This window comes from Apis mellifera, linkage group LG1 (genome assembly GCF_003254395.2).
Source record: "Apis mellifera strain DH4 linkage group LG1, Amel_HAv3.1, whole genome shotgun sequence".
In the NCBI taxonomy this organism is placed as follows: domain Eukaryota; kingdom Metazoa; phylum Arthropoda; class Insecta; order Hymenoptera; family Apidae; genus Apis; species Apis mellifera.
The window spans coordinates 17682954-17694798 of record NC_037638.1 but is presented as its reverse complement, the minus strand read 5'-3'; the positions used below and the strand labels follow the sequence as shown (position 1 = coordinate 17694798).

At 39.9% G+C, this 11845-nt stretch overlaps 1 protein-coding gene across 2 annotated transcripts in view; it reads right to left on the bottom strand.

The window, feature by feature from the left end:
- Nucleotides 1-247: 247 nt before the first annotated feature.
- LOC725078 overlaps nucleotides 248-11845 on the bottom strand; it is a 58853-nt gene continuing 47255 nt past the window's right edge. Inside the window, exons 3-12 of one of the 2 annotated variants that reach the window (XM_006571084.3) lie at nucleotides 11592-11637; nucleotides 11347-11520; nucleotides 7891-8110; nucleotides 4482-4565; nucleotides 3690-3823; nucleotides 2744-2880; nucleotides 2428-2582; nucleotides 1392-1633; nucleotides 1110-1296; nucleotides 248-994 (exon numbers count right to left, since the gene is read on the bottom strand). In XM_006571084.3, coding sequence (XP_006571147.1) covers nucleotides 798-994; nucleotides 1110-1296; nucleotides 1392-1633; nucleotides 2428-2582; nucleotides 2744-2880; nucleotides 3690-3823; nucleotides 4482-4565; nucleotides 7891-8110; nucleotides 11347-11520; nucleotides 11592-11637 — 1576 coding nt within the window. In that variant the 3' untranslated portion in view covers nucleotides 248-797. The remainder of the gene's footprint in view (nucleotides 995-1109; nucleotides 1297-1391; nucleotides 1634-2427; nucleotides 2583-2743; nucleotides 2881-3689; nucleotides 3824-4481; nucleotides 4566-7890; nucleotides 8111-11346; nucleotides 11521-11591; nucleotides 11638-11845) is intronic. The other variant, XM_026444031.1, reaches the window with a different exon arrangement.

Here is an 11845-nt window from a genome sequence, read left to right as displayed (position 1 = left end):
TGAAAAACGTTTTAGATAAAAATTGAATGTTTAAAATGGGATATAGTTTGCTATTAATTCTTTTGTATATTGAATACGTAAAGAACGTACAAAGATCAATTTATTTTTTTAAATGAATATATATATATTTTTTAATTCAATACATATCAACATTCTCTATAAAAGAATACATATGCAGACCATAAAAATCAAAAAATGATTAGTTTAGGAGATAATTTAATATAATTAAATATCTCCTAAACTAATGAATTTTTACTATAAATGATTCAATATTTTTTTTATAGCAAATAACGAATCACATCTTCTATTGAATCAAAATATATATATATATATTTTATTTAAAGAAAATAACTTAATCTTTGCAATAACGTAATTAATATCGGAATATATTTCTCTTAAAAACATTCAACTTTTATTTGAAATATTTTTCATCGCAAAGAAAAATAGAGCAACGTGAACGGTCAAAATGGTAATATCGCGTGTGATACCTATTTCTTTCGAGGTCGGTATTTGAAGACATGGAAAAATCCCAAAATATCACATCTATGCCTCGTCTGTGGTAAATATCCTTAACTTCAGATACACAATTTTTAAATACATTATGATTTGTGAACTTGGTTTTTAACAACCGTCGATCGAAAGTATTGAGCTTATTCCCATTTTTACCGATTGCGGTAATCTTCCTCGCATTATTACCAACAGGGGATATTCCTGCTGCAACTTCCTCAAACATTTATACCGACCGAAACGCAACGAAGAAGAAGAGAAAAAGGGAAAAATATGCAAAGTGATCTCGTTCAGTTAATTCTACCTTTGTGGGTCATATAACTTATGCTGTCGGATAGAAGTTTTTCCCTAGCTTGTCGCCGAATTCGCGAGCACATAGCTAATATCGTCCCTGCCATTAGACATAGGAAGCCGCAACCGATTCCTATAATCGTGCTAAGAACCGTCGATCTAAGGCACACTCTATCGTTCGTGGGTTCATTGGTTCCTATAAATACAAAAATTAATCGATATAAAAATAATATAAAAACTAATAAAAAAGATAGATAATCTATTATATAAGATTCAACATCTTAAAAATAGAAATTAATTAATTCAATTACCACTTCGAAAAGCCGTGGTAGAATTCTGGAAGAATTCCGTATCTGCCTCGCCCTCTTGAAGTACACGTAACGATTGGAAGAGATTCACATTCTCGGACAGACTCGTCGCTGGTGTCGATGGACCACCAATTTCTGGCAAAGAACGTTTCGCTACGTTTTTGGCATTTCTCCAATGACACGGTTGGCTCTGCGCGATTATAAATAATTTTCATAGCAACAGATTGTTCGAAGAGTAGAGTTTTGATAAAATCGATCCTCGACAGCTTATCCTCCTTTACTTACCGGGCATCTTCCGTGGCACATTCTTACGTCACATTCGATATACAATGCTGGCGAACCGGTGAACCTGAACGTTTTCATATAGGCGAATACCTGAGTTTCGAAGAGGCCGCTCTCGGACCAGGATCCACGGAATCTGCTGATTAATTTATCGTCGACGGGGCATCCGTATTGATCGATCAACTGGATCCTTTTATTTCCACCGTTGTGAGCGTAGCAATCGTTCACGACAATGTCGAAACCATCTGCGGACACAGAGGCAGAAACTGTACAACAGAAGTCCGTTTATCTCAGGTTCGTTCAGCGGAAGAAAATTTTATATAGTGCCCGTTTAATTGAATTTACCGTCGATTCAAAATACTCGTCCGACCATGAACCTTTATCACTCGAACGAGAAATTATTTACGACTGGTATCACGCGAATTATTATCGTAATAATTCATTCGCTCGATTGTATAGACAAATCTGTACAAACGTATATATATCTTCCTTCTATTCCAATCAACTGACATTTCATCGTCGCCATCCATTGTCAAAATAAGAGAAGAAAATCTTTCTGGAATCGCAGTCTTCGTCAATTGGCAATTAACCCTTTACGGACGAGCATTCTCTCAACTCCGATTCTCCTCTGAATAGGTCAAGGATATCTTGCAACGAACGAGACGCCAAATTAAACGTACCTTAAATATCAGGTATAAAGGAGAATATTATATTTTATTAACGATCCTGTTATAAAACATAACGTTATATACGCTTAATTTTATTTCGCTTAATCGCAAGTCGGATCGTGGCGCTCGCCCACCAAAGGGTTAAGTATCGATCTCCGGAGAAAAAGTTGTGCGCGACTAATTTTAGATCCTCGAAGGGAAAACGCATCCGTGCGGCATAACCAGAACTGTTGGCGTCCCGTTATCCCGGAGGAGGTAACACCCGACAGATGTTACGTAGCGCCACGCGATTAAGCAAGCCTCCGACCTTACGTGGAATGGTGGAGCGGTGCGAAGCGAAAATGCGTGCCGCTATATATATATATATATACCGTATTTGCTGCGCATGTAGATAATGAGAGTCAGTGGATCCCCGACGCGGACTGGTCCAGCCACTCTAGTTCCAGTGGTCCCGTAACCGTATCTGATTTCCATGTAGCACTCCGGTGGCTGCAGGGTGAACACTACGGGATTCCCCGTCGCGACTCTGGAAGAAGATATCCGCGTTAGAGATTTCTCTCTTTTCCTCCCGGCTTCCCGTTAACCGACACTGGGACAACAGCGAAAGAAATATACGACACATCGGCTAATAAGCGATAATTTTCTCCAAGATGAGAGATTCGATCGTAAAAATTTTCAACCGCTTACTCGACGTCGAGGAAGGGGAAGGTGACGGTCTTCCAGAAGTCGTATCCGTATTCGCAAGTCACTTTGAAATGCTCGTCGAATTCTTCTTCGATGAGCGGGTTGTACTGCACCGTGACCGTGTTCCACATCAGGTTTTTCTGCCATCAGAACAGATCAGAAATGGAACATTTAGATCGATGGATATAATATGCAGAAAGGATGTATACTTGGACGTGTATACTCGTGAAAAAAAGTGAAATATCTTTTGTGGATACAAAAATGAAATTTTCGATAAAAAGCGAAGAATGTATTTTTTTTATCGGAATAAAGAAATGGAATAGAATTTTTATGAAAATATATATGTTCGAAATTATTAATTAAATTGATTAATATCATATACGTATCGATAATATTTGTATTAATTAATTTTTTTTTTTTGGATAATAAAATTATCCATCTTCAAAAATAATCTTGTATTTATAATTAATTCAAATTTACGATAAACGAGTATTCACGTTTATAACGAATATAGTTAGTTATTATTTCCATTACGCAGGCAAACGCTTCCAAAACGAAATTTCATCGTTAAAAGCTCAATTTACTATTTCTTTCCAAGTCTAATCGCAGCCGGGGAAGCAAATAGATACAGTTTAGTGCACCCGATATAAATCACGGCGCGCGTGTTTAATAAATCACAGGAGAGCGTAACAGAATTATTAACGTCGGCGCGGATTTGCGATTCATAATTGCTAAACCTCTCTAACATGGCACGAGTTGGGCGTATATTAATACGTCGAGTTGCTTGACTGTGGAGATAAAACAAAAATCGTGTCGATTCTTTTTTCCTTCTTTCTTTCTTTTTTTTCCTTTTTCGCGTGTGTTAATCATTATTATTCCTTGTCAAGTGGTCACGCTGCGATGCTAACGAACCACGTTGCGCGCCATGTTGCACGCCTGGTTTACTTACCGTAGGATTTTTTCGACTGTCCTGATGATGGGTGTTCTCGCCAAGGGTGCCGCAACGATTCAACTGAATGTAGAACTCGTAGTAGTCTCGACCTGTTCCGTTCACGTACATGCAGTCCGGGTCGTAAGAATAACCTTTAATTGAAATTATATCATTGATAAATTATCATGCGACCAGTGATTTTCGTGCTTTTCTATTCTTTGAACGAATTTGTTCAAAGAAACACATCTCGTGATCTTTGAAAATAATTGACGCTATCAATTATATTTACAAACGAATAAGCAAATCTTTCCTAATCGACAAAACTCTAACAACAATCGAATTTGTAAAACAATGATAACATATATCTCTTCCAAATTCATTCAAGAGCGAGTAGGAATAATTTATAAACGAGACAATGATCAAGAAGGACGTGGTACTTGCAGATGCATCGCGTGTGCATCGTGCAAAGAGCGGGCAATGCGTTATGCCCCTTTCAAAATAACGGAAGTGGACGATTCGAGCATGTGTTGGTCTCGCCTTGGAAAAAGGAAAATTCTCCATCTTCCTCTCCCCTCTCTACGTGGCCGTCTCTCGTTGCGGCGAGCCTCCCGCAGGAGATCGTTTCACGATAACGCTGTGCCATTAGCTCGTCAGCATCGCGGCAGTTTCGAGCGTTGTGGAGATGATGATTGCGAACATCGTGTGAGCTCGTACGTCGGGGAGGACGTGATAGCACGTCCTTCGATGCGGATGCTCGCCAACACGTTCGCGATTCCCGCTTCTCACGTTCAGTTTTCAAGTTTAACTTACCAGCCGAGTAGAGGAGACCGGTGAAGGAACCGTTGAAACCGATCCTGATCTTCATGTAGTCGTCCTGGCATTCCGCCTCGATATCTGCAAAATTTTTTTGATTACGTTATCTGATTTTTTAAACACGAACGTGATTAAATAATCTCGTGCAAAATTTATTTCTGCATTACAAAATTTCAAAAGCTTTTCACAATTTATGGTTTAATATCTTTGTAATAATAATAATAGGGATACGTGATCCCTATTATTTTCCCACTATTGATAATAATTTGAATAATTCTGATGAAAATCTACTTGTTTGCTACTTGAAAAATCTCGAACGTACCAAAATATCCCCTTTTCCTAAATTTTCCAAAAACCACTTTTCATCCAACTTTCCCCGTGGACACGATCGATTATCACGAGGCAAACGACTCGTCATCGCCGTCCACTTTTCGTTTCGCGATCGAAAGCAACAGATAAATCGGGCCTAACGAGGCAGCGAGCCAAGAAAGCGGCCGCCACAATGCCGAAACATGGCGCGGCCTCGTGTCGAAACGGTCGGAAAAATCGGGGGATCCATCCGGTGGGCGGAAAGCAGCGGAAAACCGGTCGCCGATGACGAGTGAAAGTAAACCGGCCAGCCCCCTCCTCTCCCCTCCTTTTATACCCGCTCTTCGTAAGGAGCCGTTTCCATCGTAAAACGACGTAATCCACCACGTGAGCGGTGCAAGATGGACGGCGTTAGATGGAGGCTGCAGATAGTCACACTCGAGGTGATTCTCGATGATACAACGTTTCGCGAGGGAGAACGCGCTCCCCTCTTTTTTCTTCCTCTCTTCCCCTCTCGGATGGAAAAAGCCGTGTAGCTGAGTGGGCACACGCGTTTTCGACTTTCGGTATGCACGCACGCTTATTACAATTGCGGATACGTACTTTGTGCTCGTCGGCCGGCAAAACGTACGAGAGCAAACAATGGAGTTGTTTGCGATTGCGCAACTTTTGATAGTCGCCCGAGTACACGCGGTCGAGCAGGCGGGTGGGGAGAAGATTCTTCACTCGCGATTTCCGTCCGTGAATCCGCGCGTTTAACCACCTCACATTTGATGACGGGGAAGAAGAAATTTGAAAAAGTTTTTAAACTTCGATTGCAAGATCGAATGGATAATCGGTTAATGCAATTTTGAAAAGAATCGAGGATGCTTAAAGATAAATCCTGCATTCGATTCTGTTCGTTCTATTGATTTTACGCAATACAGAAGGAAATAAGGAAAGTGGTTTTGTATTATGGTTACATAAATATAAGATAAAATAAATTTATATTATATTTATATAATCATCTTTCCGTGAATAAATTTTTATGAAGCAATATTGACCGTGAAAGACAATATAATGGATATATTAATGAATCGTGTATTGAAATCTAGATATCCATTGTTATCAGACATTTGTAAGGATTATGTAACACATTTTTTCTACAAATCTCGAGTAGAATAGGATAGGAAGGGGTCGAGTCATTTGTGTTTGATGGGACGAGGGACGAGGTGAGTGACAGGTAATCTGGAAAGTTTGAAAGGGATAGCCAACATCTCGTCCGCATTGATGTTGGATCTTTGATGCCGTTCGTAGGATTTAATTACGACCCCTCGCTCCAAGAATCTCGTTTTAAACAGCCCTGTTTCACTTTGATTACAACCTAGCTAGAGAACGAAATAACCAGAGTATCTACCTCCTTCAGGAAGTGGAACGTACGAAACGTAGATTCTAAACCTCGGCCTTTCATTTAAATCTCGTTACCTTGAATTCTTGAATCTCTCAGTGTAAAAAGACCAACATCCTGACGGCTCTTAAACTCTCTCTAATTATGAAAATACCAGGTGTATATCTAACTTGATCATCATTCTTCCTCTAACAATAATTTAGTCAGCTCTCCCTAAAAAGATCGTTTGCTCGCACATGCCCTTGTTTTAATGCGATTACGAATATATAGATTAATTTCCATTACCAGATTTGTTGTAAACGATTCCGTAAAGATGTATAAAGATCGTATCATCGTCGAGAACGGTCGAGATGCAGATTAAGTTTTTCTCGTTGCTAAATGCCGACCTGTTAGAGCAATTTCTATATGACGAATGTTTACCTCAACGTGCAACAAAGTTTAACTTCATCCATTTGCATACCATGATACTTCAACTTCCATTTTAAAGCAATAAAACGCATTCCAATATTTGCCTCCTGCAAAAATTTGCAATCGATATGAAATATAGACAATAAGAATCGCAATTTTAAGACTTTGACATTTAAAATACATAATCGAAGTGCGTAGATAAATCTGTTCCGAAGAAAGAATTCCTCTTCGCCTCGCGTTACACCACCACTCGTTTTCGATAAATCATTCGTACAAAAGATGCCAATAATAAAATAAAAGGTAACGGATCAACGGCCGTAAAGGATAGCTGAAACGGACGATGATGAAGAGGCGAGACAAACTCTCGACCCGGCTACGTAGAAATGTGCACGGGAGGATGGATTAAAGCTAATGGGCTTTCTTTCGCGTCTAATCGACGATGCCGCGGGTGGCCGCCACGTTTCCCGCAGAGAGGCCCTTTACGGCTTCATCGGGGCCGAGAAGAAACGCTCTCCAACTCGATCTCTCTTCGACGAGCGTCTATTTCAGGAACGTCTATTTCCACCACGATTCCTATCAATTTACCTCTCGATCCAGCCGCCCTCCGCCCTTAACCCCCGACCAATTACCTCGTGACCTCTTCTCCAAGATTACGATCTACGAGGAGGCAACGCCCTCGCGGATTTATTTATTGGGGGAAAACTCGCAATTTCGCCAATTACGGCCTCCACGGGTCACCACGTCCTCGGGATAAAGTCGAGGAGAGAGGAAGGCGCGCGCGCGAGAGGATAATAGAGAAGTGAAGGGAAAGACGCGCGTTGATTTCTCAGGCGTCGGGTGTGCCGTACGACTCGCCGACACCGTTTTAATTGCGTCCACTCTAACGGTAGCCGCTCGTGTTCCGAATGCCAGGCCAGCGTCGAGGACGGCCACGATGAATCGATCGATCAAATCGCTTCCCGGCCGTCGAGTACTTGGATCCGTGGAGAAATGGCGGCAATAACGGAGACGTGGTAACGGTTCTCGAGGGTGAAAGCGTTTAGCTTCTTATTGGAGAATCTTGGGCTCGAGGATTTAGAAGGAGACGATAGGATGAAAGTGACCAAGGTCGATGATGTTGGGAATATTTTGAAAGTTGTGCGTTTCCTGTTCGTTGAACGATACGATTAAATTATTGTGTACGAGGATCTTGGTATTTGTTACAAACTTCGTCCTAGCTAACTACTTTTTTATTTATTTTAGATTGAAATAGGAATGGTAGATTGTTGGTAAAAGATTTCACAGTATTTCTGAATCACTTACGTTGAACTCGAGTGGTATTAGGCCTGTATCTCCTGTGTTCCCGATCCCAAGATTCCGGATGCCTCTTCCAGTCCTCGTCCCCGACTACCCCTGTGCCTCCGCCTCCGGGTATGCCTTGCAAACCCTGAAGAGTCTGAAGAGCTTGAAGATTCGAGCTCAACGGTCTTCCTTTCAACGACGGTACTGGTACATACGCTGCTCCATCTCCAACGTATACCACCTGTGTAGATTAATGAAATTATATAAATTCAGTTATTTTCGATGAATAAGTATAAAATGAAATTAAAGTTCCATTCAACAATTATTTAACAACTTATAGTTTCTTCTATAAAATATACTTTAATATGAATACTTTTTCTTTTTCTTTGTCTTAAATCAACAAATTATTGGTAGTTATTCTGATAGAAATCTAGAAAAAGATAAGGAAACCTCAACTTCTGACAGAAAAACCAAAAATCCTTGCATTTTATCATGTGGCTCTTCTCCATTCAATTTGTTCCTTGTTACTTGATATATAGATCCTCGATATTATACTTTTTGTTTCCCAGAAACGTATACTCACGTATATTCTTCTTTCATTTATGTGGAACAAATAATTTCCAAAGTGAAAAAGTCAATATATTATACCATGAGCATAGATTCGCAAATATATCCTCGACAGAGAGAGGTCTATCTTCCCAACGATGCAACCGCAATTTCCGGCGCGGAAACGAGCGATCCCGGAGGAAAAGCGAAAACGACGAGGCGAAAAGAAAGAGAAGAGCGCGTGACCAACGGTTCACGAGTTCGTTCCTCTCGAAACTCGGTTTCGATCTCTTTGTCGCGCAATTTCCACTTGTTCCACATCATCGCGAGGTTCCTTCTTTGCTCGATTTTCTCGTATTTTATGGGTGCACCAATAAAGGTTTTGAGGGAATAGCGTTGCCCATGGCTCGGGAAAAATAGTTGCGGCTCGTAGTTACGGCGTTAATACCAGCCACCTCGAAGGTTTTAAAGAATCGTGAAAGCCAAGTCTATCTGTGACTTTGTGTCGGTTCTGTTTCTGGTCTTAGAGTCCTCATTTTACGAGGTTGTTTCGTCTTACAGGCATAGCATGCAGAGTTTACTGGAAGGAATGGAGAATAAGAAGAGGAGAACGACATGCAACGTGGACGAAAAAGAGCAGAATTCTTGTGGAATGAATCGACTTACGGGATTTCTAGTATAAGTTACAGTTATAGATTTTATTATTTGGAAGGATTATATTACGCGATTTCTTAAAAACAATTAATTTTTAACATCTATTCGTTCGAAAAAAAAAAAAGAAACTTAAAATTCAACTCAACGAAATTGAGGATTAATCCTTTCTTAAGCTGCTCACTTACAACAGATATCTTTCTAAATTTAATAATTTTCTCCACACTTGAATTTAATGATATCTTATTTTTCGACATTATTCATTCGATCCTATCGACATCGAAAAAAAGAAATTCACAATCAAAATGAAATTCAAACTTCCATCTCAACATTTTCTCACAGTGGTCCAACAATGGACCAAGGTATCATCTCTGTAATCTGTATCGAGTAAGATACAGCCACGTGGTTAGTGGTAAACGTGGGCCAGCAACAGCAAAAAGCCGGTGAAGATCCTCCATATGCTGGTACCAGTGGAAACAATCGTGTCGTTACTCGCGCTCCTCTTCTCCGATCTCTCGCCTCTTTTTTTGCCTCATTCCTCCGCCCGTTTCTCCGCCTTTTACCAGCTCTTACCACCTCTGGATTCTTTCTCGGATTCCTCCTCGTGTATCCTCCACCCGAATCAACTTATCCGCGTGAACAACTGACACGCAACATTCTCGTTCCGCTTCCATCTTCCCTCCTATTTGTTCTCGACTCGGGCGAGGAAAATTATTGCTTTTCACGGATTCTACTTTTCTACCATTTCTGGAACTCGAGTGGCGTTTATGGACCGCTACAGTGGTTACCAGAGTCGTTCCTCTCGCGCTATCTTCGTGTCTCTTCGTTTTATGGGAGGAGAGGTATCTTCAGAAGTATCGTCTTCAGGAATGCTTATGCGAGATTGAACGTCGGATACGTACGAAAAGAGGGTTGAGACGGTTGGTTTCCGCGAAAGTGGATAATTCCTTTTAGAAATATTAATGGAAAGTCTCTTTTCAGATTTGAAATTTAACCATCTCTCTCGCGTTGTGATAACAAAGAGTTTCTTCTTTCTTTTAAAAGAGAGATATTCCTCCTTTAAAATCTTCCAGAGATTTCTAATTTTCCAAGTTGAAAACGGACGCGTGTATGGATTAAAGTGAAACGTTTGGAAATAAAAAAACGTTCTAAAAATGAGAATTTCACGCGAATTTATTCTCAGCAGATGGATTTTCTTTACGGCCTTTACGCGATTCTGAATCCGCTTGTGTGTCACGGCAAACACGATGTGACATTCGTGGATAGTATACTTCTTTTAACACGAGATCTTCGTTGCGGCCGGTTGTCGATGGTTGTCTATCGAGTCTCATCACGCGCTCATGCGATGATTAACGGTCGCGCGGTTAGGGCGTCGAAAGTCATTAGTCGAGTTATGATCGGTCAGATGAGAGCTAGGTGAATGCACCTATCGTATCTCCCTAGCCTGTCCCTGACCTACACCTGTTCATCAACCTGAGAGCCTCATTATCCCTATCATTTGGCATTTCTTATGAATTCCGCGTGATCCACGTAATTCCAGGTTGTTAGCGATTGGAATTCCCTTGTGGTGCGTACGAGATTGCGCAAACTATGTTTTATACTCCCTTCTTTTACGATTTGTTTCATTGTTGCGTCGATATTCAGATCACCGAGTATCTCAGATTGGAAAAGTCTTTGATTGATCATCAAGGTTGGAAAAAACTGTTCGAGTTTGTTGATTCGTAGGATAATGATACGTTGCACGAAAAATAAGAAGTGATTTATAAGATTCGAGAGGCTGAAAATTATCACGTGGAATTTATCTCGTGAAATTCGTGTTTGGAAAAAGAATAGCTTATATTCTTTTATATTCTCCAATATATTTCGATATATTGAATTGGCTTTTTATTTGTACATACGTACATTCAGATAACTTATACCGGTTAATTTAAAATAACGTAGTTTCATTATTTATCAATATTTTTCCTCAGCTATCCTTTTTTTTTTTCAGTGTACACATATCAATCTTTGAATAATCTAATGAAATTTCGATATTTTTATAACTTGATATTCGAGATTCAATAATAATTGTATAACTGTTACTACTACTTTTTCTGTTACTTACTTTTTGCTATTACCGTTCTACGAAAAAAAGCAGCAGAAATAATGGGACATTGGTTAATAGTCATCTCAAAAAAAAAAAAAAAAAGGATCGATCTACAAAGTAGATTTTGCTACATCGTCGTGCACAAAGAAATTGACGTTTCGTCGAATCTGGTTCGACTTCACGAAAATACTTACAGCTTCGTGGTCGCTGGCCTCGTGCGTTAACGCTTCCCTGGTTTCGTTGTGAAGCATGTCGTCCTCCTCGGGATTTGATCCACTTCCGGCCCAATAATCCTCGGTTGTCTCGTCCAATACAGAGTCCTCCGCGTTTCCATCCCCGTTGTTGTCTCCGTTGTCATGGCTCGCCGCCTTTAAAATTCACGTTTACTCTTACCTTCTACGAAAAAGTTTCAATTTTGATTGCCTCTTTGAGATTCTACCTGACATGGAAGCGTTGCTGCTGTCAGAAGCCAGACGATCGCGTATCTGAAACGAGAAGAATATCATCTTTGTTATTTTAATTATTCCCAAATTTGTTAATAGAATAATTATTTTGAGATCTAATATGTTACACTATTTTTCTAATATTATTCCAACAAATATAGAAAATAATTAAAAAAATGGAATTTCATTAATGAAGATAAAGATATAACATATTAGATTAAATAATTCACTTTTAAAATATAAAATTATA